This window comes from Aptenodytes forsteri, unplaced genomic scaffold (assembly GCF_000699145.1).
Source record: "Aptenodytes forsteri isolate BGI_AS27 unplaced genomic scaffold, ASM69914v1 Scaffold309, whole genome shotgun sequence".
Lineage (NCBI taxonomy): Eukaryota > Metazoa > Chordata > Aves > Sphenisciformes > Spheniscidae > Aptenodytes > Aptenodytes forsteri.
Window position 1 is genome coordinate 5,285,989 of NW_008795857.1, and position 14,623 is coordinate 5,300,611.

At 36.7% G+C, this 14,623-nt stretch overlaps 1 protein-coding gene across 1 annotated transcript in view; it reads right to left on the reverse strand.

The window, feature by feature from the left end:
- BIRC6 (baculoviral IAP repeat containing 6) overlaps nucleotides 1-14,623 on the reverse strand; it is a 175,142-nt gene that overhangs the window by 92,812 nt on the left and 67,707 nt on the right. The window contains exons 42-46 of the mRNA XM_019473244.1: nucleotides 14,429-14,555; nucleotides 13,452-13,562; nucleotides 6,863-6,996; nucleotides 5,711-5,838; nucleotides 3,012-3,574 (exon numbers count right to left, since the gene is read on the reverse strand). Of these exons, the coding sequence (XP_019328789.1) occupies nucleotides 3,012-3,574; nucleotides 5,711-5,838; nucleotides 6,863-6,996; nucleotides 13,452-13,562; nucleotides 14,429-14,555 (1,063 nt within the window). The remainder of the gene's footprint in view (nucleotides 1-3,011; nucleotides 3,575-5,710; nucleotides 5,839-6,862; nucleotides 6,997-13,451; nucleotides 13,563-14,428; nucleotides 14,556-14,623) is intronic.

A 14,623-nucleotide genomic window follows, 5' to 3' on the forward strand; every position in this document is an offset into this window, starting at 1 on the left:
ACAAACCATTACAGCACATAAGAGAACTCAAGGATATTTAAATTTCTTTTCAGTTAAACATCCACATGGATTTTACAAACTACAAATGGGCCAATTTTCAGAATCACATAAATTACTATTAGTGTTCCCAGATACATGCTACCTTCTTTACAGTATAAATAGGAAGACTCGACCCAGGAAGTCAGGGAATTTAAATCCAGTTTTAGATAAGACCATACAAATGACTGTAATTAGCAAAGGAAACAGAATAAGAACTACAAGGATTGGAATCACTTCTAGCCAGAAGCAACTAACAAGTGCTTAAGAATTTTTTCAGGTAATAAGAGAAGTGCACTTGTGCAGCTAAAAAAACCCAAAACCATTTAACATATATATTTCCATCAGAAACACCTCCCCTGGAATTCTCCTTCTCAGTGTTACAGCTCAGGATTTATTAATGAGGATTTACTGAATATCAATATTCAGCAATATTGATTATACATTGCTGAAATTGAGGATGGAAAGCAAAAGAATAGTCTTCCCAAGGAAGAGATTATCTCCGTAAATACAACTGTCTTACAAAGCATATGACATCAGTCTGGAAGAGCTTTTAAAAGTGGTTTTAGATTTGAGTGGGGGGAATGGATGGAATAATCCCGTTCCATTTAGAGAAACTGGAGTGATACTAACAAATAATAATAAAAAACATGTTCAAGTGATCTTTGGAACATGCCTTAGAGAAACATTCCGGCAAGAGAACTGACGGCTGTAGTACTTTAATCACCTTCAAGCTATCAAGAAAGAAAATATTGATAAGCACTGGATGCATGGAGACAGACAAAGAAAAGTCTTAAGACTCGGCCTCTGCATGGTCTAGAAAAGTTAAATGGAACGAATGATGGAGTTGAAGCCAACTAAGGTGCGTTTGCTGTGAAGACTCTGAGGCAAGGAGAAGGTAGGATAGGAGGGGAATACTGTTACTTGTATGATTTTCATAGTCTGTCAATGACAAAGCATAAAACCTTAATGAAATAAATAGACAAAGTGGTCATAAAAGAAAATCCAACAGATGTTTTAACTTCATGTGACAAGTGAATTACTCAAGGCCATCCTGGTTCCTGACCAGCTGGCTCGCCAGGTGCAGTAAATTAACATTATGAGCATAAATTTTGGCACCAGAGCCACTACTTATCAGTACACATCTGCAGATGTCTTCTTGTTTATCTTTCCTGGGTAGCTAGCATGCTGCACTAGCTAATACATGTTTACTACTATATGCTGATAACTGATTTTTGGATCATATATAACCTTGGCTGCAATCTTGGAGAAATGTTTTGTTCACAGAAATTGTCTGGAGAGAGCTTAATACAGTTCTTCATGAAGGAACTAAAACCACAGATAGCTGTGTTATATCTTCCCAAAATACACATACAAATTAGTTTCAATAACCTATATTAAAAGACCTTGGGAGGAACAATCCACTGAAGGGATCAGCTGGCCCAGTATTCTGAATTCAATGAAAAACATTTTGAAACAACACTATCTTTCCAAATTGCCTTTTTAAAAGTGCAAAACAACTGCTGGACAGAAATCGGTGGTTTAGAAAGACATCAAAGTTGAGGAGAAGAATTTTTGAATTTCACCCCAAAGAAACACATATTGAGCACAAACCATCATTCCCAGAACAAACTATTTTCAGTGTTCATAGCATATTTGCAATACAACACCAACTACCCAGAGTAAAGGAGGAGATGTTCTGGAATTAATTTCAGGAAGGTTCCAACAGCGCAATCCAGGCTTGTCAAATCCTGCCTGCTGTTTAATTTGACTACTGGAGGTTATTACTTTTTCCTCAATTGCTTTTATGCCAAAATGAACCACTGGTCTAAGATTCACGTGCTCTCATCCAAAAAGTATACTGTTTTCTGATAATAGCATTGGTTAACAGTTTCACATACGCTTAAAAGAGACTAGCACAGAAAAGGCCGGAGGTCGTTTCTTTGAAACAAGAGAATCACTATAAAGAGAACAAAATTTTACAACTGTTACACCTGAAATGGAGTGCAAGCCTTTTGCCTATCCTCCTGCAAAATGTTCTTCCAGTTTTGCGCATGCAGTAACATCCATGGTATTTCAGTCAGTGGTTTAATGTGTGCAAATAACCTCTATAACCTCTAACCATCACAGCTCACAAGCAAGTCACAAAGATAATCTGTCTGAGAAAATGCACCTTAGGTACATGTCTGACAAACAGCAACTTTGCTGTTCAAAGTATCATCAGCTTCCTCACTTGTTCGTAGCAGGAAGATCCCACCCACAAATGTATGACTGGCACTCCCAGAAGATGATGTTAATGAGATTTCTGCTACAACAGAGGAATAGAAAAGTTTATGTATTCTATGCAAGGGCCACAATTGTAATTTGTCTTTTTTAGAAATTATTAAAAAAAGGAAAATAATGCAATACATAGACAACAATTGAGGTAATGCATCCATAGTACAAACTGAAGACTAATCCTAATCCACGCATAGAGGCATGCAGTTGGCACAGACTGAAATATAGGAAATTCCATTTAAACATAAGAAAAAGGCTTTTCTACTTTAAGAATGATTGAACATTGTAACAGGTTGCCCAGAGTGGCTGTCGAGTTTCCACCTTTGGGGAATTAAAAACCCAACTGGACAAGGTACTGAGCAACCTGCTCTCTGAAGCAGGCTCTGAGTTGACCCTGCTTTGTGCAGGGAGGTTGGACTAGACAATCTCCAGAGGCCCCTTTCAACACTGACCATTCTGAGATGCAGCAAATTCAAATGCCAAACGCATTCGTGTTTGGTTTTAATTACTGTCTCCCACCTCATGGTAGGTTTTTTTTCCCCGCATACCTGTCCCCCCTTTCACTTCTTATCAGTCTCTTTTTTCCTGTCACTTCTGTGACACATTCTTTCATGTATACACCCAATTTATGAATCTGTAGAATTTTTAAGTGTTTTACCACCCCAAAAGATCTTCTGTTCTATTTACAAAATACCTACCAATAATCATTGCCATAGCGCTGCTGTTACACTGGCCAAGTGCAGACAAAATCTGGCTCATAATTTGTTGATTAGCTAAGACCAAGTCTGCCACATATGCAGTTGATCCTTGAGTATTAGGGTTGCTTCCACCGCCATCTTTGCCTCCTGAAACCTTTTCTTCATCAGACACACTGTCTGTAGTACTGCTCGCTACTGGAACACGGGCACTATATTCTCGGTTACTGGAAAGCGGCAACTGAACTAAAATGTTGACCAGTTTTAACAAATCAAACATAAGTTGATCCCTTGTCATTTCTCCACAAACTGCTTTGGCATCACCTGGACGGATAATATTGGCAAAAAGCCCTCCAAAACAAGCTCGAGCACCCACAGAGCTGTCTGAGCCACTGCGAGACATCACTTTGTCCGAACATGTAATGTAATGATGCACAAGGAAGGTTATAGACTCAATTACTGCAGAAATAGTGCTAACTGATACAACTTCAAAATTCTGTTCCAGGGTAAATTCCAAGAGTTTCACTTGTGCATCCAAGGGTCCCTGGCCCGTCTGGAAAGCACCCCTGAAAGAAAAAAGAGAGAGATTTCATTGTTCAATATTAACAAGTTAAACAAGTTTTGTTGTTGGGGGGTTTTTTTGCTTTATTTTTAAGAATCAAAAAGCATGCCAGACTTTCACTAAATAAAAATCCAGCCATTTTCAGAAACACATGTTGAAGCACAATCTGATCTTTCACACAAGTCAAGCATTCATAACTTACTTTTTAATATACTGGTCATTACACAGCCTGTAGAACCTGCTCATGCTATCACTTTCCTGATACCACTGAGGATTAAAGTTTCCTTTGAAAAAGTCTAGGATCCATCATTTTTTTTAATCATTCAGTTAATTCTGTAGGTATAAGCTTAGAATACATTCCTGTTCAGTTGTGGGGGAAAAGTTTCATATGTTTGCAGGGAAACTTCACGGGAAGAAGCCATCTAATACTTTAATATCATTAGGATTATTTGTTTTCTAACAGGAAATCATGATGGGTTTTTTCTTCCCATAGTTTGTTTTTTTTCCCTGAGGTAAAAAGAAGAATGGTCAGGTTTTAGCTATCTAAATAGTGACTATATATAAGACCATGAGAAGGTACTCAAACTATCACAGGTTGGTGCTTGTAGGTTGATTGTAGGTGCTTGTAGGATCTCTTTTAGGGACAAGTTTATTTTCCTAATTGCTTTTACACATATGCTGGTGGACTACAAAATGAACCTTTTGAATCAGTATATTTAAAATAAAACTGGTGCAGATTCTTGAAGTGTGAGTTAGTGACTGATTCTTTTATATTTCTCTGCATCTTTGACATTGATTAATCTTACTGTAATTTTTAAAATTAAATATAGAACAAAACAGTTTATAGAAACAGGCTTGAAGAAAATATTTGGCATTTAATTAGTTCTAACAGTAAAATACTGCTTTTCTTCACAATCAATCTTATGCTTTGATCAGACATGGTATACTTCAATAATTACCTGAGGTTTTAGAAATAACCATCTAAAGCCTTTTCTGGTGCTTTGGTTCCATTTTATGACATTTCAGTCCCACCTTTGGTTTGTCTCAAAAAAAAAAAATCTAATATTTCAAACACTATCCTTTCAGTGCTCTCATCAGCTTATTTCAAATAAATTACGGCATGCAGACATGCATTCCAAGATTCACTGTGAATTAATGACTTTATTGTATTATGACATTTCTTGTATAAGTGATTGATCATCAATGTAACCTGGTAAACACCACCCATTCAATTTAAGTTACTAAGGTAAAATCTCTTAGAGAAGGCCGAAACTGTTTTCTGTATGATTAAAGAATACGTAACACCAAAGTGCCACCTACTGGGAAGCCAGAGACTGAGGAAGCTCATCCCTAATTATATGAAGCCTTTGCCTGGGGATGAGCAGAACATCAATACCAGAAATAAATGATAATTCCTAATGTACTTCAGACCAAACAACTGGCACATTTCTGGTGTACTGCGGTATACACAACAGTCTTGTGCCCATCGACCTAGCCTTGAAGAAGCAGAGCTGTAAAAGACAAGCCACATGCTCTCATCTGGCCCCTGGCCAGTGGCACTCCTTCTCTACACTAGTGGGGAGGCAAGACATCAATAGGCCCCAGAAGGAGAGTGGGGCAGAGGAGTTTTTCCACTGTCGGGTGAGGAGAAGAGGAAAAAAAAGATGAAACAATAAATATGCATATTACATAAATAGGATTATGCAATCTCATATTTCATCCTACAATGTTATAAAAGCCATCTGTATTATTTTCACAATCTTTCTAGAACCTTTCATTAATTCAGGCCTCTCAGAATAATTTTTCTCTTTTTAACAGGTAAGCTCATCAACAGTGCCCTTATTTTAGGGATTACTCTAACAAGGCCTATATCTTAGCTCGAGATAAAATCAGTCCGACCAACTGTTTAGTGCTTCTATTAACTCACAGATAGCTGTGTGTGGATTCCAGTCGCACCCTTCCACATGCCAGAAGCAGCCCAGATCCTGCTGGTAGGGCTGCAGCAACACCTAAGATCTCCATCCATATATAACTTGACAGTATGACAAGGCGGGACATACACATCTTAGTTGTGATTCACAATCACACAGACTTTAAAGACAAAGAGGGCATGAAAGGAAAAAAAACAGTTAAGATTTACCTTTCTGTTGAAAGTATATGTATTAATTTCAATAAAAATTCACTGAACATCTGAGGAGAAGTTGAAGAAAGGTGCACTTGTAATCGAGTAAGAAATTCTTGCATAGCTTGTGTCGCTGTTGGCCCAACCTAGAGGGAAAGGCATTTTAGTAAGTATTATATAAAACTGAAATGTCTTCAAGAACATTAAGTAGTATCTAACAAGAACATTTTCTAAGAGCAGAAAAGTATTATGTACCTTAACTTGCCTTCTGAAAAATTTTACAGGGTTTTCACAGGAGAACTATTCTGCATCAATTTATGTGTTTTTCCTATTACTAACCGTAAGTAAAAACCAAATAATTCAGTTCTTTGCCTAAGACTCGTTTGCAGCTTGAGACTCTCTTTTCAGCAATGCAAACTACGCTTCACACAGAATACATTTCTGTGCTCATCTGAATGTTTTTTCACAAACTACACATTTACATATAAGTGCTTTAAATTAATGGCACTGCACAATGTTTAAGTTCTGGAAAAGATTAAGTATTTTCTGGAAAATTTTCTGGAAAATACTGGAAATACCAGGTGTGTTCTGTCTCCTAAACTAAGTGTTTCTGAGACTGCTGTCAAATATTACATACAATTAAGTTAACCTGGGCTTTTTCTTATCACTATTCACAGAGGTTTCAAAGACTGCAAAAAGCAAAAAACATTAGTTGAAATTAGGAGAAACAGTAGACACCACATGAATTCAGAAAACAGGCAGAAAATAAAAGCATAATTTTAAATTCTGGAATTATTAGATATTTAAACTTAATCTTCATTGGCATTTTTATCCCAGCCCAACAAGATTTCAGGAAACTAACTGAACTCTATTACTTTTTTCATGCATGCAACTAAGGAACATAGAACACATTCACTGACATATCGCATATGGCATTCTCTCCCTGTGGCAAGTCTCCAGATAGTTGTAAAAACATACAATCACTACTCAGAGTGTATCACCAACATGAACTTCCCTATGGTTGCTCATCAGAACCAACTAAGACTATAACCAAAAAAAAAAAAAGAAACAAGCCAAGGATATAATACATTATGAATAACACATATTCATGTCGAGTGTACTGAAATTCTGCTACGAAGAGTTTTTCCTCTTATTTTCATTGCTAGTTACCTGTGGACTGTGTTGATTTGTTCCATGAGGATTAGTGCCGGAAAGAAATTTCACTAACACATGAATGAGGTTTGGATCTGACACCAACAATTGGGCAGTACTTTCCTGAGCTCCAATGGCACTGCTTGGACCAGCTTAAAAATAAAAACATAAAAATTAAATCTGTAATCTTAAGCATTAAGTGCAAATCAAACATTTATACTGCATATCCCTTATACTTATTTCATGACGTGTAAACTCAGCAAAATCAGCTACCGAAAGCTGCTTACTCAGGACTACAATTTTGAGCGTAGAGTTTTCCATTAAGTACAGATATAAACCCCCAAAACTGTTCCATCAGTGTTCCACGCTTGCTAAGGCAGTATTCCTGAAAGTAGATCTTCGTTTTGTAGAAGCAATATATACAGACATTTTGATGTGTTTCTCTTTGCTAGACCAACTATTTAATAAGGCTTAAATGCATTTGTTAGTTTGTCAGACAGAGACCACATGTTCTATTATCCTGTAAACAATCAAGATATTTTTGTCCTTGGCACATTCAGAGACTTCTCATCATTGACTAAAACTGTAGTGAGCCTAACAGATAAGAACTTTAAGGACCAGAATTAGAATTAAAATACACCCTTCAATGATCAAACAAATGAGTTTTATTGAATGTGAAATCTTACTCATTCAGTAGTGGTATATTGATTCAATTCAAAACACAACTTGAAAAAAGCATAGCTACCTACTGAATAAAAATACGTATTCTTATAATATTACACGTATCTAAATGAAGTTACAGGTTATTACATGCTGAAGATGCGATCTCTTTCAGACTATCTCATCATATATAAAAGACTAAATCAAGAGGAAATGATGCTCTGGTACGAGAGCTTGGCTGGCACCCCTTCGCATCCCAAGAGAAGATTCTTAATTAGGGAGGCTGTTAACCAAATCCTGAACTACTAACTAGTCATTCTGTTTATCAGTCTTCATCATTCACAATAATTTCCTTAAACTAAGGAAAGTTAAACCAAAGATCCCAACCAGGAGGGAAACGTCTCTGTCAAAAACAGAATTAAACCCTGACTGCTTCATCTCGGTTGAAAAGCTTTCAGAGCAATGAAATAAAAATAGCATAGGAAAGACACTTGCTATGAGAAGAAATCCTTACGGGAAGATGGAAGGAGAAGATAATTCACAGTAAATTTTCCCCTTATCAAATGCCATTTTATTCTCAAACTATAAACAGACTCTTGCTTTAGATGAATGCAGAAAACTAACGCCGAAAGTATTTCTTGTACAGCTATACAAACCATTTTGCATTGATTTATCAACTTTGGTAGTGGAACAAGCCTGTATGGCTATGATTGATGGCATGGCAATAGCTGGAGTAGAACAAAAGCAAGAAAGCATCCCACAGCATTCCAGTTCCATTGTTTTGTAGACAACAAGCCTGCTCTAGTTTACATTTGATAGTGCAAAAGATAAAAAGGCTAGGTCTTGTCTGGGTGGGGGACAAGTCTGTAAAAAGTAAGCACACGATTTCACAGGTTCTCTGAAAGAAAAACTGAACATTTCAGAACAACAGAGAAGCCTTCCATTGCAGGATGTGCCTTGGAAACACCAGTCTGGGTGAACTGATCAAGTTTATTTTCCCCTGCTGAATCTGCACCCCTGAACATTTACTTAAGTAAAACATACAGTACACAGATTTTCCCTCTAAGAAAACTAGGTATGTAGGCTGTTGGTGGGGTTTTTTTTTTTTGCTTTCTTGTTTTTGGGGGGGTGTTTCTGAGTATATCATGACCCAAGTTAAAATGAAAATGACACTCAGGGCACTAAGAACACTAACTTGCTAAGCTCATAGCTCTTGCATGTATACTTAGACCTGTTATATTACTGCCTTTTGGGTTTTTTTGAAAAAAGTTTCACTTATAAACTATTCTGAAATTTAAGACAAATCGCTATCACTAAAATTACATTCACCTGCAGCTGACATAACTAATCAAAACAAGAAGTTAATGTGAATTTGGTTGTTCTGTTTTTCAGTTTTCTGTAACTTTTCATTGTTTCAATGTAACTGCATCATTCAAACTTTGTGTATGACAGTTTTGAGCTAGATGTCACTTGAGTTCCTCCAAAAGTACTGAGTATCCAAATTAATTTTAAAGTAAATGTACAAAGCGCCCAAAATGTTTATATTTTTATTTGAAAAAGGGACATACTTTTATGCTTTCCTGTATTACTGAATGGTACCTTCATAGACAGAAGGTATTTCATTTTCTTCAGAAACCTTGAATCACCTATGAAGTCTTTAATAATCAGTGTGACAAATAACACTGCTATTCAATGTTCTTTTTTTAAAAAAAAAAAAACAAACAAAACGAACTCTCCATTGAAACTACAGCTTTTAGAATATGTATGCTTGCATTTTTCTGAACAGGGCACATTTGGGGTGTAGCTTCAAGTCACTTAATTTGTTCACTTAGTGTTTCTTTGAAGGTAACATTATTTAAAAAACTCCAGCTTTTTCCTGCTGTTTTCACCTTCACTTGTTAGGTCTGTACTGTAACTACTTAATTAAATCTGTCTATTTGTGAAGACTTTACATCTTAGTACAAGCAGATGTTACATTATAACTTCCCTGGAATTGACCGTCCCACCCATCTCCCCTTGACAAGCAGTAGCCACGTCCACAAGCTAAGCCTCAACTCATTTCCTTCCAGGATTAGAAGTCTCCATAGTTTTTCTGCTGTTTCATGATAGGGTTGATGCCATAACTGAATAAATACATCTTCATTACTTCCTATGTTATTTTATTTTTATATTTTCTATTTAACAGCTGAAAATATCACTACAATATTAAAACCCACTTTTTTTCTACATTGTATTTGTAGTCTGACATGTTTTGTTTGACATTCTAACTCGAATTTCAGGATGCACCTACATTATCTGCTCTGTCAGGTAGTGTTTATGCTCAAAACACTGCTCTCAAACAGTATTTCTGGTGACAACAATAACAGATAAGCAAAAGGGCATGTGAGGAGAGCACGAATAGTTCTTGCTAAAGGAACAGATGAGTAAATGCATTATGAGAATGATTTGACAGATGACAGCTGTTTACTTTAGAGCAACTGTAGCTCTGAGAAATTTTTCTTAGCCAGGTGTCACTGCAGATTTGCTTCTACCCACTTTCCTTTACGTGGCATTAAATGGTTCTAGATGTCACCCATCAAATACTGATTTTAAACACCAGCCCTGCAAAATTTGTCCCTGGATCTTGTAACCAATTAAGGTCATTGTTCTGAAAAGAAATGGCTGGGGGTATTGGGTTTATCCCTGAAAAATATCTTGCACTCCTTAGATGAGAGTTTCTGAAGCACAGACATTACACTGCCTGAGCTCTTATTCTGAAGACATTTATCAGCATATAATGGCATAATGAAATAAGATTTTTCTGACCATGAACTGACCTGCCCTAGAGAGTGGTTGCTCATAAAATCCCCAACATAGGACAGTCCCCAAAAAGAATCTGCCCTATACTCAGGTGGGAAAAAAACCCCAACTAAAAAGCCTTGATTACTACTGGAGAGATCGGGGGTTTTGGAAAAATAACTAAGAAAGCTTTGAAAAGAACATCAGTGTAAGATCTCAAGAACCACCTCATTTCTCAAGACAAAATCAATTCATTGATCTCTTGAAGAAATGGTGACCAAAACTGTAGTCTTCAGAGTACAATAGTTTAGAAGTCAGTTCAAAGACACTACCCGTGAAAGGCAAATAAGGCAAGACCCTTATCTAGAATGGATGGAAGAATATGAAAAAGCACTGCCCTTCCCCCCCCCCTTTCCCCCCCACCTTTTGTTTCCTTTCCTTTCTTTTTAAATGAAAGACTGGGGAAAACAGAATGGCTGAATGTGAACATACTTATCAAATGGCAATAACCAATTTCAACTAAATAAAGCAAACTTAAGAAGGAGGTTCTCTGAGAAGGCTTTGAGATCCAATGGTTTAGAAAAATAGCAATAGTGGGATTTTCTCAGTGGTAAAATGCCCACCTGCGAAAAGTTTAGTGAATCATCTATGAGCAGCTACACCTCTAAGTTGTTTTTCAGTTTCTGAAACAGCGAATATGATTATCTCATGAGGATTATGTCAAGAAGAGGTCCCTTCTTGCTTATTTAAAAGGCTTATTGCATCTGAGTAAAATATTTTTGGTGGTGGTGTTTTCATCAGTGAAAATATTCTGCAAATGAACACATTTGGGGGCTTGTTGTATTTTGGGTATTAAAAGGGGAAAGAACTTCACTTTATACCCACACACATCTAGCAAGACTAACCTAAATTATTCCCAATGAACTGTAATTGACATCTTAGTGGTTTAAAAAAAAAAAAAACAAAACCCTAACCATAACCTGTCAATACAGTGAAGATATGTGAACCATTTGTACTTCATAGCTTAAAAAATTACAGAATTAAAGAGGATACAAGAGAAACTTGACTCCAAAGAAAGCTGACATGTCACTTACATTTCACCAGTCTCAGGAACAACTTGTCTTTAAATTGTTCACTCTCTACTGGCTGTATATATTTAAAAAACCCAAAAACCTATCTCTTCTGGAAAGCATGATCTTGAAAATTATAAGTTGATGAGAACTCCTATGAGACACTGTCTGTAATGGCTTAAGAGACTATTATTAGTCCCAGTTCTGAACTAAAGCACACAGAAACCAAAACTATTGATTGGAGAAGTGCTCTGATGGATCCCGCCTTCAATTGTCAAGAATTGAACAGAGATTATTTCACTTCTTAAATGTGACAACTCAGTGCCACTGAGACAGAATAATATCTTGAATTATTAGCTGCTGAGGAATCCTGGCACAGAAGTTATCTGATGGGCGCTTAAACTTACTTGGCTCCTGGTTCTATTAGTGAGTATGCAAAAAGGGGCAGTTAAGGGATATGTATCTGTGTTAATCCACACGCATGTATAAAAGACGACACACCTTCACCCCTTTTCTTTACTCTCCGGCAAGATTGCATCTCCAACCCTTTCCAACTCAACCCCAACCTTGGGCTCACAATCCTATATACACAAAAATCCACAACCACATCCATATGCTGGAGTGCACCTGCAATGAGTCATAGTGGTTGCTTCTGAGCAGGTTGCTTCTGGGCAGCTTTTCATTCACATTGTCACTTGCTGATCTCGGACAGTTGCCTAAGAAACTCCTGCAAACACACAGCTGCCTGTCTGTCAGTGTCAGAGCACAAACACTGAGCCTCACACCACTTGGAAGAGATTCACATATGGTCTCAGTGGTACACACAGCATAATTTTTGGAAATTGCTAGTCTACACTTACAAATCGGAGTGTTGAAAATACACATGGGTGTTAACTGCAGGCACTGTTATCCTATAAATCATGCCATGTTCTATTCTCAAATACCAAGAATAAGATGGAGGTCTCTGTTTGAGAATATCAATTAAGTCTCTTCCATTAATTTATTCACAGCTCTACTGCTTCACCTAATAGCAAAAATTTCAGCAGATTTTTGTGAGACTGATCTCTAAATAACATCACAGAAAAGGGACAGAAAGTGAAAACCTGAAGAAAAAAGTGCATCCTAAGGACAATGATTTGAAATGGCACATATGAAAAAAAGATTCATAAGTATCTTTGAGGAAAACTGTGGAGAATAGCTGGGTCATCGCAGGATGGCAAATTGCTTCACAGAAGTGTGATCTTCAGGTGGCTCTGGGTTTCTTTCTTCTGTAATTACTGTCTTTAGTCATATGCTTGGAGTGAAAACAATTTAAGAGAGCTCTGACTTGGTCTAACATGTAGGTTTTAAAAGATTCCAGTCTCCAAGTTCTTACTATTTGATATCTTCTTTAGCCTTGAGGACAAGGCCACAAAAGCATTCCTCATGACAGCTGCCCTATGATAGTGAGCCATTTAGAAGCTTAATTTCTTCATTTAAAAATTACATCCTTTAATTTCTACCAGTCTTGTGGCAAAATCTCATTCACAAAGGGAGATTATTTCTAGTGTGTTATGAAGCAATATACAGAATGTAAGACAATCTGGTGTGCATAGGGAAATGAAATTGAAATGAAACAAAATGAAATGAAACGAAATGGCTGGATTTCTTTTTTAATAGATTCAGCTTCTAGGGGCTTATTTTCAGATAGCTTAACATAAGCAATGACTAGTGCCTGCATATTTACGAAAATATTCCTACTGCATCAGAAAAACATGAATCTCTCTCATAGCGCCTTAATCCTTCCTTTCTGCTACCTCTTCCCATAGTACAAATCTAATTCCCAAGGATCATTAGCTAGTCCTAAAATTCATTTTTACAAGACATTGCCAACCCATTTATAATGACCTTTTTTTTTTTTTTACCACTAGGGTTTCAGTTTCCATGGCACAAGCAATTCAAGGAGCCTACTCTGAAAAGCCTGAAGTTATGGAGAATCAACAAAAGTACTTAAAGGAAAGGGGAAAGTTCTGGTAGTCTTTCGGATGGGAATCGACACTCATCTGTACATCACTAAAACAGGCAACATAAAAAAAAACCCCAAACCACCCACAACTTACCATTAAGCTGCATATTTGTCATGAGAGTTAGGCTATGAAGCACAAGGCACCATGTCCGGAGTAAGGTATTAGGATACCATGCCAGAACTGACAGGAAGCTAGTTACTGAAGCTGTCAAGAAAAACATATTTTTCCAAGTTTTAATCTTCAGGGTATTACTATGTCTTATTTTCACTGTAAGGTGCTATATTTTTTATTGTTATTAATATTATTATATTATTGTTTGTTGTATTTAGTTTTGACAAATATTGTTCCAGGAAATTAGGAAAAGAAGCCTCAGCAACACTTCACAGGAACTGGCCCACAGAACTTTCCACAGTGCCCAGACCCTGACATCTCAGAGAAAACAGTGCAACGAAACTTCTGGCTTCCAAATGCTCTCATGGATGTCATGGAAGTCAGCGTAACAGGTTCATTATAGCAGGCATTAATGTTTTGGACTATCACCACAAGATATCACAGATTTTTTAAACTACACAAATTACTTTATAGAAAAAAAAAATTCGCCATGTCTTTGTACTAGATTAGTAGACTGATGCCACAAGTAATAGAGCTTCCCCCCTCACCGACCCCTTTGACAATAAAGAGATCACAGGATGGTATACAAGGACAAGAAATTTGTCAGAGAAGTACATACAGATGCACAGTTCACCTTAGACTAAGAAGTGTCTTCTAAAAAGTCCTCTTGGGATTAATGATGAATTAAGAACCACAAATTTTACAATTTAATTTCTGAGGAGATTATGCAAATTCAAGAAATCATCTCTCAGTTACATACTAGCTACACATTTTTTCATGTTAAGAAGATAATGAGCCCAAGAGCTCTTTAATTAGAACCCAGAAATTATCCCAACACTGATCTTATCAAGAATACTTATTTTAATACTTTTTGCTTATTAGCAAAAATTGAGTACTTAAAAAAAAAATCTTATCTTAAACTTCCTGAAAATTAATTTCCCATATTTAACGTATTTTACCTTGGTTCAAGGAAATGACAGGTATTCGGTTAGCGTTATAAAGGAAAATATCAGCGCCACTATCTTTACTTCCAGAGGAGCTGGAATTTAGGCTTAATGTGAGCCATAACTGTAAAAGGGATTCAAGCTGAAAAAAGGGAAAAAAAACCACTATCAGACCAAACTCAAGTGTTGTTCTTATCTACATTCTCAGGT